This window comes from Ochotona princeps, chromosome 2, assembly GCF_030435755.1.
Source record: "Ochotona princeps isolate mOchPri1 chromosome 2, mOchPri1.hap1, whole genome shotgun sequence".
NCBI classification, from domain to species: domain Eukaryota; kingdom Metazoa; phylum Chordata; class Mammalia; order Lagomorpha; family Ochotonidae; genus Ochotona; species Ochotona princeps.
Genome location: NC_080833.1, coordinates 45579282 through 45596250, shown reverse-complemented (window position 1 = coordinate 45596250; position 16969 = coordinate 45579282). Strand labels below are relative to the sequence as shown.

Sequence of the window (16969 nt, the reverse complement as noted above, 5' to 3'; positions counted from 1 at the left end):
CATGAACACAAAGCTAAGAAGTACAGATCTTACCTTGAAAGCAGTGAAAACTCTTTAAATGGAATTGTGACTCAATCATATTTGTATTTTAAGACATTATGTTGGTTTCACAATAAACTGGCCTAGGAAGGGGAAGACAACCACTTAGTAAACTATTCCCTTTTTGGGTAAAAGAAAATCTCTTATCGATGAGATCTCATTTTGGAATAGTGCGATCACCCACATTTATCATTCAAATTCTGAGAGCAAAAAGAGGTACTCTTCTTATAAAATTTGTAAATAGGGACAGCAATCATAAACACACTAGTCTGGGGATAGATTTTTTTTTGTCATCTTAATCTGGTGAGATAAATACCTGTAATTCAAGGTGCATATATTGGAATTGGTTTTGTTCTTGTCAAACAGATGTCATTCGATACATTAAACATGATGCTACCTGTGTATGCACAGGCTGGCTAGTTTATCACACACAGAAGCTCTGATGAGGTCAGAAATAAAATTTCTCATTTCTTTCCCCCACAAATGCCTACCTTTGAATACAAAAAGGTAAAAATTTTCCCTACATATTCAATTTCTGCTACTTTAAAACACATATAATTTTATATACACGTGAATATATATATTTACTCTATAGAGATGACGAGTGGAAAGGTGTGCATCTAGAAATTATAGGTATGGAAGAATATTTAAGGCACTACAAAGAAAAAAAGAGTTTCATTTTTTTTCCTCCTTTCCTGGGTTTAGAAATGCAAGTAGTATTGTAGTAGTTAATACACAATCCACCATACTGAAATTTATACTCATACTGGAGACTTCTCATCCCACAGGATCCATTCCTATACAATTCGATGATAGATGTGAAGATGCTATGAAAATCTAATCATACTAAACAAATGTGAGCTTGTGGAATTTTAACATTATTTTCTTAAATGGCTTCCCCATTTTCTACTTATTGAAGATTTTCTAACTTTTTAACATCTACCATTTGAGTTTAGTTTGAAGTTACTACATTACATCCTGTTAGTTTTATTACACTGAAGATAGCAACTCCGTAAGCATGATCCGATTAGTAATTTCTAATTTCAGTATGACAAAGAGATTATTGTCATCAACAAAGCAAGAGTGTGTTCCAGTAACTCAAGAAATGGAGTATTTGATTTGCCAGTAACTCACGGGGAAGAACTGGAGGTCATAGATATCACTGAACAGAATCTAGTGATATGTCGCAATTCTAAAGGCAGATGTAAGTTTATTAACTCAATGGTCATAAATTTTAAATCATTATTTTAAAAAAACTTAAAGCTCTGTCTCTGTAATTCTAAAATCAGTAACTGTTTTTATTTGTACAGATGGATATGTGCTCACTGAACACCTAGATTTCAAGTGAGTAGTTTTATCTTTAAATTATGGGTTCTAAATATTTATTATTACATTTATTAGTCTCAAGGGAAGGCTACTTAATTTATACAGAAGTAGTCATGCACGGCCTAGTCTATAAGAATTATATAGAAGCGTCTATCATTGGATCACCTCTGTACCTTAGCTTCTGTACAGAGTGTATTTAGCCTAGTGGCTAAAGTCCTCACCTTGTATGTGCTGGGATCCCATACTGGCGCCAGTTTATATCCTGGCTGCTCCACTTCCCAGCAGAGGATGGCACAAGATCTTGAGACCTGGAAAAAGCTCCTGGCTCCTGGCTTCAGATCGGATCAGCTCCGGCCCTTGTGGCCACATGGGCAGTGAGCCAGCAGATGGAGGATCTTTCTTTCTGTATCTCCTCTCTGTAAATCTGACTTTACTATGAAAATAAATGAATATTAATATTTTTTAAAATATAAAGAACATAAAATTACTAAATTTGTTAAGAAATTCTTCAGAATTATACTCAGTGTTCATTGGACTAAATTTCAAAATTTTTTTCTTATATTTATCCTTCTTCTCAGGACTCCAGATTGGTCACCTTAGGAAGATCAAGATCAAATGGTAGGGGCTGTATTTGCCCTCAAATCTGTCCTGCCACACATGGGTTTTAGCTTAGGCATGAAAATGAGATACATCTGTGGAAACTCTGCTTCAGAACTTAGAAGAAAGCAGGACAAACTCTTCATATTTTGATACAGGTTTTAGTGTCTTTTTCAGTATCTGTTTCAAGCCAGTTCAGAAAGTGAAACTGGGTGTGTGTTAGCAATGAAACTCTTGCCGAAGGAGCCACATCCAAAGTTAGAAACCACACCTTATGGCACATCAATTGTGCAATGATTAGCTTGTTTCTAATATTAGTACAAAAGTGTTTGGAATTTTTAGATATGCATTTAAGTATGGCATATTTGAATTCTGAACAATCAATATTATAGCTAGAATTTCAAGTGCTCAAACTAAAGATATAACCTTAAAATATCTATGGCAGCCTTTTTATAAATCAAGGGACAAGCACCATCTTGATTTAATCACAAAATAAAATCAGATGGATGCTACTTGCAATGTCAGCTTCGTTTGGGAACAGCTGGTTAAGAACCATTTTTTCCTGTTTTCACACTATACTGTAAGAAGTGCCTAAGTGTATTTAATCATCAAAATAACACATGCATGCACTGTATCACTTCAAAACATCCTTTGCCAAAAAAAGAAAAACAAAATTGTCATTATTTCATCTATGCCTGAATATTTATTCAAATATAATTCAAGTTATATTTTCATGTATATAAGAATATAATTAAAAATCTGAGCTGTAAATAACGTTTCAAATGATCTAGACTGCATACATTCTACATGTGCATTCAATATTTTTAAATTCTTAAAAAATTGAGAATGTTGACCAGTTCTTTAAGCAGGGTAAGTTGGCCCTTCAAGTGTGGAGTCTCATTCTTTAGATTGTGACATTATTTTCTAATGGAAGTGTCAAAGTACTCACCACTCAGATATCACCACTGAGTATATATCCATAATAAATTCATTATAGCAAAGAACTACCTACACTCTCACGTTTACCACAACACTATTTATGATAGCCAAGATTGGGAATAAGCCCAGGTGTCATCAACAAATGAGTAAATAAAAAGTCCTATATATACAAAATGGAATACTCAGCCATAAAAAAATAATACGGGCTGGCACAGCAGTGTAGCAAGCTAATCTTGAACCTGCAGCACTGGCATCTTACATGGTAGGGTCACTGGTGCATGTCCTGGCTGTTCCACTTCGGATCCAGCTCCTTGCTTATAGCCTGGGGAAGCAGCAGATGTGCCCAGGTGGGAGATGCATAAGAAGCTCCTGGCTCCCAGTTTTGGACTGGCTTAGTTCTGGCCATTACAGTCATTTGTGGGGGGCGAACCAGGATATGGAAGGTCTTTCTCTTCCTCAGGTAGCTCTGACTTTCAAGTAGCAATGAACAAAACTTTTTAAAAATAATGAAATGATGTTACCCACAGCAAAATGGATAGAAACAGAAGACATTTGTTCAATGAAATAAGTGAGAAACAAAGACAAATGCCTCTCTCTCTGGCATATGTGAGGGATAAACAAGTCTATTTGAATATTGAATAGTGATAACTAGAGGCTCAGAAGGGTGACTGAAACTATCCAGAGAGAGAGGCTGGGTAACCAGGACTGAAGCACAGATGGGAAGAGTCACTTGTAGTGTCCCACATTACAACTGCATGTGTATAATTTACAGAAACACATCTGAAGAGGCAGAAGGTACATTGAAAGACTCCTGACAGAAAATAATGATAAAGAAAAGGAAGTTCTAACCACCCTGATTGGAACTGTACATGCTCTATGTTTGAAATATCACATTGTACTCCATAAAATGTATAATTATTAAACATTAATAAAAACTTTAAGAGAAGTTTGTGCTGCTATTTAAGTAGAACTAGCTAAAACTACTGGATTTTTGAATTGTAAGATAACAAATATGCTTTTAAATCTGTAGTAATTTGTTAGGGCAATAATAGGAAACTAGTACAACGGTTAAAGTTAAAACTGTATTCAACAAAGACAAAACAAAGATAATGTCACATCTCCAATGAGTCATAAGCAATCTTTTTCTATATCTTGCTCTGTAACTGTTAATTGACATGCAGAATACTAGTTAAATGACTAAACAAACAAGAATAGCTTTCAAATCAATCATTGTTTTTAATTTGATTTTGTGAAAAAGTACATTGTCTGACACACTGGTTTTTGTGTGTGTGGGTATTTGTTGCCTTTGAGTTTCATACAGTGCAAACCTTAATTGAGGGAAAATCTACAACTATGAAATGCCATGTAATTCAAGAAGACATCTTCATATGATGAATGGAAGACAAATCCTTCCCACTTATCACTTAACACAAGAGATGCTTAACAAACAAAACTGAAATTTGAATCTAAAGTTCTTAAAGCAGAAATGTACTGGAACTCTATAAGGTTCCCCTTACCCCCAAAACCAATTATAGAAAGTGGTCCAAATTTCAAAAGTTTTTAAACATTTTTAAACAGAAACGTAATCAAGTGCTCCAATAAGTTAATGTGTCAGCCAATAGAGTGTTGATGTTTATAAGACTGGCTAGGAATGAATGCAGGATTTCTTGAGAAGATCTGAATCATTACTATCCAAACCTGTATTATTTTATTCTTACAAATGTAACTAAATGACTCAATTTTCAGTTTTATTTGTTGGCACTTTAAATCCATCATGTAATATTTAAATATACATTGTAAAGAACACAACCATTCTTCCTAAAACATCAAGATACTATCCTTAGAGTTCACAGTTCCATAACAATTTCACAACAAACACTCAACATCGTACGATCATAGATGTTTGTGAAAAGTCTTGAGAGAAAGCTGTGTTTTGATACAGTAAGGCAGCTTCAGCCAACTTTTAAGAAGTTTTGAATATTTGTTGCAAGAAAAAACAATTTCTATTAAATATTTATTGTTTCAAGAAATTTAAATAGTCATTGAAGAACACCATGATTTGCAAAACAGTGATCAGACACATGCTCACCCTCTGTTACTACCACATAAAAGTTACCCACCATCGAGATCCTCTTCCCGTTGTCATAAAAGATTCCTATTTTTAAAAACACAATGAGTTTACATTAAATATGGGGTTATATAATCCTCCATTTAGACAAGGGCCTTCTGTCAGTTTCTCCCACAGAGCTGTGAGGTAGGTTACAATCCACATGTTGCAGACGAGAAAACTAAACGAGGGACATGACTCGCACTGCTACAGTAGCCAAATGGAGAATCAGATTCAAATTAGATTTTGTCTGTACTTCTGCATTCTTGCCTTCACAAACTTCCTAGTTTGTGTTGAAATATAAAGTGTTGAAATATAAAGACTGCTATCTGGGACAATCATTTTTAAAACATGAGAGTATAGCCAAGCGTTTATCAAAGTGACTAAAGTGAACCAACAGAAAGGAATAAAAAGTACATTTAATGAATAAAAAGGCAATGATAGCACGTGGTTAGGCCAAAGGAACTTAGAAACAAACTGAAAGAAGCAAACAACATCACTTATGGAAGGCAGAGCTAAAAATTAGAAAGGTAACAGAGTTCAGAGATGAGAGATGATTTTACTGCTGTTGCTATAATTTACAACAGAAGGCACAAATTTTTGTGCTTTTTGCTTTTGTTTCTATAAAAGGTTTCTACAGAAGGGTTTCTTTCTATAGAAGGGTTGATCTATTTCCCTTTTTCACTTTAGGAAAATGTTGTTTACATAGAAAAATGGCCTTTTTTTCTTGATAATAAAACGTACCTAAAATGCAATTTTAACTAAGAAAAACGCATGCTGGAAATAGCAAAGGAAAAGTTAACCATGCAATTGTGCTTGCTGAGAATGTTTCTGTTCCTCCTTGAAATTTTAGATTAACACAAAGTAGCACACCTTGAATCTTAAAAACAAACAAAAATACAGTACAAACCTTGTCAAAATTCTATGTGTGTTCAAAATTTTTTCATGCTATGATATCCTACATTTCCTGGGTAGAGTGCTCTAATGTTTCATTAATTGCACTTTAAATTGAAATTTACCTACCCTGCTTGTCCAATCATGAGCTAATTCCATAAAATCTAAGCTTTAAGTATAAACCATAGTTACCAAAAGTCTCACACACATTCATGATTGCAAACTGGCATTGCTATGCAAGGCTGGCAGCAAACGTTAACATTGGCTGGCAAAATTATTAATACAGGCCTAAGTCTGTTAACTTCTGGACCTGGCCTGATTTTTATCAGTTTATGGCTGAAGAAGTTTAGTTAAAACTCAATTCAGTCTAGACTGTCTATCCTGGTTTTCATGCTATTTCCGTGCAATGACATCAAATGCACCATAACCGTAGACTGTGTCTAGAAATACCATGAAAACAGTGTTGTGTCATCGAATACGCCTACATCCAGAAAGGTGACCAATCTACATGGCATTTAGATAAGCCTGATTCAGGTCACAGATAGAGGCTGAGGGTAGTTTCCTTTTTGAAAAAAGGTTTGTGCTCAAAAAAAACCCCACATAACAAAATTATAAAATCACATCCTATCATTTTTTCAGCATTTTTAAGCACCCTCAATACTCAGAAGCAGTTGTAAAATAGTAAGTCACAATTTTTAACAATCATACCCAGCTAGTCATATAATTGGTTTCAATAATTAAACTACAAAATATTGAATTAATTAATGTCATTTTATGTTGCTGTTGGACTTGGGAGCAATAGATTTGCATTTGGTTTTCAACTATTCCACTCTTGGTAATTTAAACCATTCTTCCCTAGAAGAAAAGTGTATTCAAGGAAAAGAGACTACTGCCGGATTTCTAGCATGGCTTTAAATCGTACTGGTCCTTTTTTTGTCTCATATAGAAAATGGTAAAGAATAATCTTTCTGGCTACCTCATGAGGTTTCTGTAGAAGTAAGTCAGCAGAGCATACAGAGGACTGCGGATTTGAAGGTATAAAGTGCCTGGAACACTTCTATCACTACATTAGTTAATACTTTGCTTTATACCAGGATGGTATGATTTTGCATTTTGTATTTGAGGGGGCATCTCTATAAAAATATTCAAGTATACATCTTTAAAATGCCTCACCGGACTGAAATAGCTCACCATCTTCGTATAAAAACTCTAAGTATATAAAAAAGAGAATACTAACACAAATCATATAAAAACGCAGAAAAGACAGAACTTAAAAGCTCAAAGTTACCTTAGGGATCTTTTGATATTCCTCCCATTTTAGGAGTTACAACAATGAGGCCTGCCAAACTGATGCCACTCACCTGCTGCCTGCGCATCCTCCTCCCTTGGAGTTGTATCAAAGCCTCTGAGGGAGGATTAGAATAAATTACATTTCGACTTTAAAGGTCAGAGTAAACACGAGGACCAGGTGTGGAAAGGTGAGGCCGAAAAGGTCTGAGTCTTGAAAACAAAGACAAATCTATGAGTATGTCTAGCATTTCGATATTGAGTTTTCACAGTCTTTAATGGGATTTAAATTATCAACCAGTAAAGAGACAAGGATCTGATGTTTGTGATGGGCTTTCACATTTTAGAAATGGAAGAGGCAATGCCTACATGAACTCAGTATGCTGCACATTAGTAAATACTACAGTCAATGCTACAATCAAGAGTCCAAAAGTCTGTAGCAGCTATTTATAATTTTTTAAATTATATTTCATTTAATCCAAACAACCAACTTATATTCCCTGCATACAAACTGTTTAGGGAATAACAGAAAGCAAATCTATTTGCAGAAAAAAAAAAGATAATTGTGTGCTATGTATAGCAAATTATGTGACATCGAAATATTATTCCTGATTAATTTTGGTTCCTGGATTCTCTTTATAGCTGACTGGTAGTAAGGAATGAAAACACTAGGTTTGTTAATCAAAACACAAACTCAATTTTAAATGGTTGGCTATCTGCATGTTTCAGACAGTGTCTGTTCTTACACTTAAAGATCTAAATATAATGGACTTACATCTAAATATAGTGTCATACAAAAGCACTCAGAAAATGACTCCACATTTTCTTTCAAGATTTATTTTATGCTTATTGGAAAGTCAGATATACAGAGAGGAGAGAAAGAGGAAGATCTTCTATCTGTTGATTCACTCTGCAAGCAGTTGCAATAGCCGGAGCTGTGATGATCCGAAGCCAGGATCTTGGAGTCTCTTCCGGGTCTCCTACATGAGTGCAGGGTCCCAAGCCTTTGGGCAGTCCTTGACTGCTTTCCCAGGCCACAAGCAGGGAGCTGGATGGGAAGCAGGGCTGCCGGGACACTGGTGCCTATATGGGATTCCGTGGTGTGCAAAGGGAGGACTTTATCTGCTAAGCTACCATGTCGGGCCAGACTCCACATTTTCCAAGTAGGATTAATGATGGCAAGTCTATGCGTAGAGCCATCAGAATGAGTCACTCGTCTTTTTTAAGAAGAAATCTTGTTTAAAGGTTTTCGGTCACCCATAAGTACAAAAAGAATGACTGTTGTACCCAAGAAATGCTACAACCTTATTAAGAATGCCAAGGCTCCATAAAACAAGTTGCAGACACAGAAACATTCTATTTAGTCCAGCACTGACCCAAGAATAACATTTCTGCAAGTAAAATTGATTGATTTTGAATTAGCTTTTCCCCAAGCATGAAAAGAGGAAAAGAAATGTTATCTTAATTTATGACTGAATTACCCAAATTCTAAGCTAGAATGATTTTTTTCCTTAAAGTATTCTCTAAATTTCTTCTTCTTCTCCCTTTTTAAATCATGGGATAACTTGCTTGAAATAGCCAATCTGGCCCTGGCACAGTAGTAGCCTTGCGTGCGCCGGGAACCTTTATGGGTGCTGATTCATGTCCCTGCTGTTCACTTCCCTTCCAGCTCCCTGTAGTGGCCTGGGAAAGCAGTAAAGGATGGCCCAAAGCTTTGGGACACTGCATCCGCGAGGGAAACCTAGAAGCTCCTGGCTTTGGATTGCCTCAGCTCTGGCCATTGTGGCCACTGGGGGAGTGAACCAGCAGATGGAAGATCTTTCTCTCTGTCTCTCCTCTCTGTAAATCTGACTTTCAAAAGGGATATCTTTTTTTTTTTTTAAAGAGCTAGGCAGTATTAAAGTTGCATGGCTTCCTTTTCATGGAAGGACTCATCAGTCTTTAGCCTATCCACTGTCACCTCAAGGGAGGACAGTAACATGTAATACTTTCCAAACGTGCTCCATAAGATCTTTTTCTTCAGCAGAGAATGTACTTTGAGACATGCTATTCTAGAACCACTTGGAGTCCATTCTTATGACATTGCTAAAGCCCTCTCTAGAGCCCAATGGCAAACCTCTCCAGCACAGTCTTCTCTGCAGGAAACTCTGATGGGCTCCTGCTCCACAAACTTGTCATTAGACCACCTAGAGTCACAGAACTTTGTTTTCATTTACAAATGAAAAAATTCCTGCAACCTTTGGTTCTCCTAAAACTGAACAACTACCAATCTGCAGATGTTCGCAAATTCTGGCAAAAAAAAGAGGCGAAAATAGTAAATTTTAAACTTTCAAAACATACTTGGTAATAAATATCCAAATAAATTTTATATGAACAAGTTTGTATTTTCAGGCTTATTAGACGAAGAAATCTAAAAAGCCACTGGATTATTTAGCAACCATTCTCTGCCTTCTAAATTGTGAATTTTGCTACTGGAGATAAAGATTCTGGTTCCTTGTGTCTGTCTGGTCATGCCAGCCATAATCAGGCCAGGACTGAATGGCTCCATTTCTCGCAACAGAGGTCTGCACACATTTGAAGAAGCCGAAATGACGCCATCTGCAGGCTGCATATCAGACCAATGCAGGATTACCTATCTCCTAAAAAGACGAGGTAAAGCAACCACCTGCTGCTACCACCAGATGGCGATCTTTCAAAGGTTAAACTTCAGAATTAAAGCTTCAGTCCACCCCATTTCCCAGATTGGTGAACAAGGATCCCTTTTATTTTGACATTAACAAGTCCAACTCAAAGGTTTTTTAATAACATTGTTTAAAATATCTAAGAATAGTATGTGATACAATGCAAACCTGGACTTAAAAAACATTTCAAGATAGACATTCTTTTCTCCCAAAAGCATAGGAAAAATGTTTTCTAACATTTGGTTCTTTTGGTAGAAAATAACCTATTTTTGGCAAAGAGAAATTTGTCAAGGCAGTGTTGTTTCTTGCTTTCTTTGTTTTCAAGAGCTTCATATAGTCTAGGGTAAGTCAGGTGAAAGGAATTACAAATTACAACATATTAAATACAATAAATGAATAAATATAATTTAGATAAATTATGCATAATTTAAAATTAAATATCTTCTAAAATAAAATATAATAAATGAGTTACTATCTATTCTGCCATATATAGTTTTCATTTTAAAACTACCTGCACAAATCAAATCACCAAAATAAAAAGGTTTGGTTATTTTTTCTTAAAAGCACTAGTATGTGGATATATATATTTACATATGTAAACAATACATATATTTATTCAAGAGAGAAGTTTTTCTTAATGTTTAAGGCTTCTCTGCCATATCAGGTTCAACAGTGAAGGTCATGGACTAGAGGCTTTAGAAGTACATAAAAGCCCTTGGGTTCGGAAAGGTGTTTTCAAATTGAATGGTTAGCAACCACAAAGGTACTGAAAAAACATTTAAAAGTTAAGTCAATGGGCCACCGAGGCTAAAAAACAAAACAAACAAAAAAAATGGCAGTTACTTAGGTAGGTAAAGGAGGTGACCTTAATATAAAACTTAAATTTCAAATCAAGAATTTGCATGGGAAATATAAGACACTCAACTCAGCTCCCTCTCCCTTTACTCTCTACCTCCTCCACACAAAAGATTAAAAGTAAGACTTTCCTTTTAAGGGATCCTTGATATGTTGCTTTGTTTCATGTAATTGTCCACTGCTGTTTTATTCTTTATCATGTACAAAGACAAATGAAGCCAAAAAATAATTTGAGAAGGATAGGTTTAGGAGGCATATTTTAAAATCGCATTTTATGGAAAAGACAGACATTGTTGCACTTCCAGATGTTCTGTTCCAATACCAACTCAAACCCTGAACGCCCTTAGGAAAAACATACTGTTCAAGGAAATCACAAGATAAAGTCCCGAAGCGTACGGCTCATTGTAAGGGACCTGGAAACCGTGGTTTACCTGTTACAGGACCACAGCCCTTCTGGTGAGCAGCAGGCAGCATTTGCAAAAACTGTCAGAACTTGGCTTCTGAAATTAGGGGCTTGGGAGGAAAGGTAGCAGACATTTAACAATTCAGCATTTAAATCACATCTAACTAGTGGCTCTTTAATTTTTGAAACCTTGTACAGGAAAGCTTGGATTACATACACACTGTTTACAGCCTACTGAATTTTAGGAATCAAATGTGATTAACCTACATTAAACAGTGAAGCAGGGAGGTATTTCAAACCACTCTTGTGGTGAGAGAGTTCCTCAGAGAGGTGTGTATATCTGCAGTGAATCCACAACTGTAAAATAGTGATCTTCATTGATGTCCAACAATTAAAGACACTGCCAATGTGAATTTATCACAGTAAAAACATTAGAATTACAGAGATAGGTAAATAAGATGTCAGACTTTTTTTTCCTGTAACTCGGATGAGTATCCCTGGAAATATTCATTTCTCTCAATCAGTATCGCAGATATGTGACATCCAGAAGCAAGATAATAATTTAAAAACTACATATGATTTTTCACAGTGCAGATAGAAACAGATCATCAACGGGCTAACGTAGTAATCAGACTGGCACACATTTCAAAAAAATCCATGGTGTGACTGCCCAGGCGAGGTGAAACTGAAGACAAAGTGCTCCCCGTCAGAGAGCCAGTGAGGGAGCCAGAAAGTGAATGACTCTCTGTGGTGGTGGAATCAAAACTTGACCTTGGCCTGTGCAAGCCGGCGGCAGAGCCGGAACGCTGCGGTGTCGAGGAACCAGACCTCTGCTCTACTACCTCATCTGAAAAGCACAAAACAACAGCTCATATGAAAGTTCTATTTGTCCACACCCCCTCTGACTGCACATTCAGATCGCATAAACATACAACAAAAGCAGCCTACTCATAAATGTCATGTGCAGTGTTTTAGGAAATGAGATGACAACAGCTCTTTCCTGCTAATTTATCATTAATCAGTCCAAATATTTCCACTCAAAATATGTACCCTAAATCCTTCTAGATGAGATATTTGGTATTCATACTAAAATCAAACTAATTTCCCCACATTTGAAGAAAGCATATCCTTGGCAACTTACCGTGTTCTACCATATCAGTAAACTAGTACTGTTTGAATGAAATTTTGGATGAGTCTAAACTACTTCAACACAGTAAAGATCTACCCACCACGTCTTTGAGATGACTTGAATATCTCAAGCAGTACCAAGTTTTACCTGCTTAATAGTTTGTGTCTGTAGCCTAGCAAACCAGGAAGTAAAGACACATTATAGTACATATCTCCACTCTCAAATAAAAGCAGGACTTCCGGTGAAACATTTAAACACACCTTCACAGCATGATTCCAGCTTTTCTACCTTTGCCTATACTTACAATGCCATGTTACACTTCAGTAGCAGAAAGTGGAACTTGTAACCACCGTTACTAAGGGACAATGCTACTGTCATAATTTGGGGGGAAATGGTGGGAGGAGGAAACAGGGAGGGAGAAACGCCTATATGTAAAAACTGTAACGTGGAAAATAAAAATGAAAAACATACATAGATACATTACCATCGATACTTTTAAAGTCCAAAAGATAGCTTCTGTTGTCAACCAGATAAAGCTGTAAGCTCATTTTCACATAATTACCAGTCACCGGATTTTTCCTTCTTACACGAAGATGGTATGCGTTCACTACCTAAAGCGGGAAAACAATAAGCAAACTGGAACTTGTCTCCTTTCTTACTGCAAATGTTACAAACAGTTGAGAAGATGAGTCAGGAAAAAATTTATGAATTACTTCTTGGCCTCTGCAGGTATTATTTCATCTCCACTAACAGGACTGGTTATGTACGGAAATTAAAATTCAGAATGGACTCCAAAGATTAAATGATATAAACATGATCTAAAAGGAATACAAAGTACTAACATAAAAGTCAAGTATCACAATCATCCTACGAGGAAGACATTATTTGTCTTTTAAAAATAATAAAACTATAACTCAAAGGTAAAGATTGCAGGCTTTAAAAATATCTATCAAATTAGCTCTTCATTAAGGAATTTAAAGTTGTTAACATCTCTTTAGACAAAACTACTTCAGAAAGGGGAGATCTGTTATTAAATGGTGTTAAGAAAAGATTGTCTCATGTATTTATGTCATGCACAAATAATGAAAGGAAAATACTTGATTTATTCAAGCCTGACAAATAAATATTTACATGATAAATCTGAATGTTTTTCTTCTTCCTTTAAAATTAAAGGTTAAGAGCCTGGTGGGGTAGCCTAGTGCCTAAAGTTCTTGCCTTGCCTGTGCCAGGATCCCATTTGGGCATCAGTTTATATCCCTGCTATTCTACCTCCCTTCCAGCTCCCTGCTTGTGGCTTGGGAAGCCAGTAGAGGACGGCCCAAAGCCTTGGGACCCTGCACCTGCATGGGAGACCTGGCCACTTAGGGAGTAAACCAGCAGATAGAAGATTTTTCTTTCTGTATCTCCTTCTCTCTGTAAAACTGAGCTTCTACTAAAAATAAATCAACCCTTAAAAAAACAAAAAAATAAAGGTCTGTGGTCCTAAACTGCCTTCCTTTGAATATATTCAAGAACTGAATGTAAGTTAAACACACATTTTTATATTTTAAAAAATGTGGTCTAAAAGTAAGGAAATGTGTCATAACTAAGGATTTAAAAGCATCAGACAAATAAGAATTTCTTAACTTGGAAAATACTTCTTGCTAACTGAATATATATTTTATTTGTCATAATCTCCCTCCACTCACCTCCCCCCCAAAAAGGAAGGAAAAAAGAAAAGGCTCCACAACCAGGCCCATCAAAAGCAAAACCAGACTGTTATGGAAGGTTTCACTTGCACTGCTGCTCGGACAGGTGAGCTGTTCTCACAGATTAGTTCAAATTAACTATTCTCTGTTTCTTGGATGAGAATGCTGTATCTTAATTCAAAATATGTAACCATCAGCTGATCGGAGTGATGGACGGTGGCGGGCACTGTGCTTACTAGTAGTACATGTAGGAGCCTGGACTGGGAATGCCTCAAAGTTTTTTTTAGGGGGATTCCCCTGAACAAAATGGAGGAATCAAAGCATTAATCAAAAAAAGATGGAAAACGGAGTAGATGAATCAACCACCTCAGCTTTATGCTTGCAGCGGAAAACTGGACAAGGGGAAACCCTAAGACGGACTATGTCAATCAGTGGACTCTGCACCAGCCTCATCATACCTGGACTGTTGCTGATGATATGTTGGTGCTTCTAATTGATCGAGGTGACGCTCTGCTGGCTCTGCCTACAAACCTGAGAGGGCCTCCCTAAGAGGCGGTTGAACTTGAACTGGACAAGTGGGATGCTGGACTCTGTATGGTGTAAACTTTTAATTAGGGAATCTCAACGGAACTTGAGCTGTGGTTATGCATCAAGGTGAAGGAATTCATGATGGGGGAAGGGTTTGGGGTGAAGGGGGGGGAATCCCAGTACCTATGAAATTGTGTCATGTAATGCAATGTAATTAATGAATAAATGAATATTTAAAAAAAAAAAAAAAGAAAAGTTCAAGGACAAATAAAATAAGAAGATTCACTGTCCAAAAAAAAAAAAAAAAAAAATATGTAAGTTTCCAACATCAAAAGCACTTGATAGGGGTTTGTTTTGTGTGGAGTGTTTGGAATGAATATGGTATGTTACTGGAAAGAATAAGATCTATCAAAAAGTATCAAGACCATTAAACCTGTATTTAAATCAAAATCCCTTAATCTCTATATTCCGTGGCTCAGAACAGCTTATTATATAGGAAAATGGATTCCAACTGACCTAACACACTACAATTTCCTACCTTCCATTCGAAGTCCAGCTGCTTCATTGCTCGGTACACTTCGGCCATGATGTCATATGGCTTGCTCTGACTACGGATTCCAAGATGCCATTTGGCTTTTTTCACAGCTAACGATTTGGGCTTCGTTGTATTTAGTGCATCCAGCGGACACTTCGCCTTGGGGCTGTCTGCTATGAGAGGGGGCATCCTTTCTGGATGAGGTTTCAGTCCTGGGGGGATATGCATGGCATTGTCATCCATAAAAGAACCGGCTGGAGGACTGGAGGCGAGGTAGAATTCACTGGCTTGGTTCATTATTCTCCGATTGTCAATGATAAGATGGTAAGCCACCACAAGCTGGTCTTGAGGGTCCCCGCTATATAAACTGTTCATAACTTCAGATTCTGTACACTCGAACTTTTCACATACTTCCTTCACAGCCTCATCATCAATGACATTAGCATCATAGGAGGGGTCTTCAGGAAATAAGTAAGTGGGCAAGTCTTGCTTAAACCACTCATGTTCTCTAAGGAAAAACACCACAATAAGAACATGATTTCGCAAGTTCCAAAAATGTCAAACATGAAACAATACAACCTAATAGAATCAGAAGAGACCTGGTCTCTAATCCTAGGTCTGCCACTCACTGGCTACATGATCTTAAGCAAGTTAATTAAATCCTACCCTGTCCCAGTTGTAGGCAACTAGGCAAGTGCTACACTGCTGGGAGAAAAACAGCCAATAGCTGGCAAGAATTCTGGACCTGGTTAATGCCAAATTTCTGTTAAAGATACCAGTGTGCCAGCATAGTTGCATATTCTATAATTTTCAAATATATGTGAGGAGGGCAGGAAATGCTGGGCTGGGACAGTCCCCAGAGGCCTCCAGGTAGGGGACTTCAGATTGTCCAGGGAAAGAGGTCTGGGGATGTATTGGAGTGGGAGCAGCTGAGGGCATGTTTCACAAGGGAAGGATGACTTCTGGCATCTCCTATGGATCAGGCCACTGCACTCACAGGCAGGAGAGGGAGCGGAGACAAAGTGGCTTAGAAAGGGAAAACCACTCTCCCCTCACTGAGTTCCCCTTTGTTATTACTATAGTGGGTAAGGGAAATCCCAGGGACTGTGGAGCTGCATCATAAAATGATAATAATCATAATAATAAGAAGTAAAATTTAAAAAGAAAAAGCTGTATCATAAAATGGTAATAATAATAAGTAAAATGTTAAAAGAACATAAAAAAAAAAGAAAGGGGAAACCAGAGGGCCTATCTTGGTCAGGCCAAGGCACTGCTCACCTGGGTGACATGGGTGGGCTAAAAAGCATCAGTTGACACCCCCTGGCACATGTAAAAGCTGGAGCTAGCGGTATGCCTGATTGGGCGTGGCCATAGTACCTGCCCACGAGTGTTGGGGCAGGATATGGGTCACATCAGGCTGGGCTGCAGCACCCAACACAAGGCAAGAGAACCACATCTAGGGGGAAGATTCTATGGGCATACCTCTGTGGGACTTCAGCACCCACAGTTTTGTTTGTGGGGAGAACTGGGGGTGGTGCAGAGTGAGGTAGGCAGGACTGTGGAATCCACCTGACACTGGCATGAGCCAGAACTGGCAAGACCAGGGGCGGCCCGAGATAGGCCAGGCTGCAAGACCCACAGGCACATGCAAAGGCTGTGACTAAGGTCAGCATGGTGAAGTTTCTTGTGGGACTCCTCAACTAGATGGCTGGATTCAAACCCTGGCTATGGGGAAAATCACACTAATATGTGGTCCAATACATGTCCAATACATGGATTACATGTGTAGGGATAGGGCCTCCTTAGTTGCTGATATTTGCATAGTGGACAGAATACCCAGATCCACACAGGGGACAAGACAGCCAGGTCTTCTAGGCCAGCAGAGGACACCGAGTGCCTTGGCAGAGGTTGGAAAGCAGAACAAGTTGGATCACTTTCTTGGTCAAGCTTTGCAACATGTT

At 37.5% G+C, this 16969-nt stretch overlaps 2 protein-coding genes across 2 annotated transcripts in view; one reads left to right on the top strand and one right to left on the bottom strand.

Moving 5' to 3' along the window:
* The window catches only part of FYB2 (FYN binding protein 2), a 103039-nt gene extending 101699 nt beyond the window's left edge, over positions 1-1340 (top strand). The window contains exon 18 of the mRNA XM_058680832.1: positions 1087-1340. Coding sequence (XP_058536815.1) covers positions 1087-1290 — 204 coding nt within the window. The 3' untranslated portion in view covers positions 1291-1340. The remainder of the gene's footprint in view (positions 1-1086) is intronic.
* Positions 1341-11154: 9814 nt separating this feature from the next.
* The window catches only part of PRKAA2 (protein kinase AMP-activated catalytic subunit alpha 2), a 75633-nt gene continuing 69818 nt past the window's right edge, over positions 11155-16969 (bottom strand). Inside the window, exons 7-9 of the mRNA XM_058656334.1 lie at positions 15012-15516; positions 12742-12868; positions 11155-11975 (exon numbers count right to left, since the gene is read on the bottom strand). Of these exons, the coding sequence (XP_058512317.1) occupies positions 11737-11975; positions 12742-12868; positions 15012-15516 (871 nt within the window). The 3' untranslated portion in view covers positions 11155-11736. The remainder of the gene's footprint in view (positions 11976-12741; positions 12869-15011; positions 15517-16969) is intronic.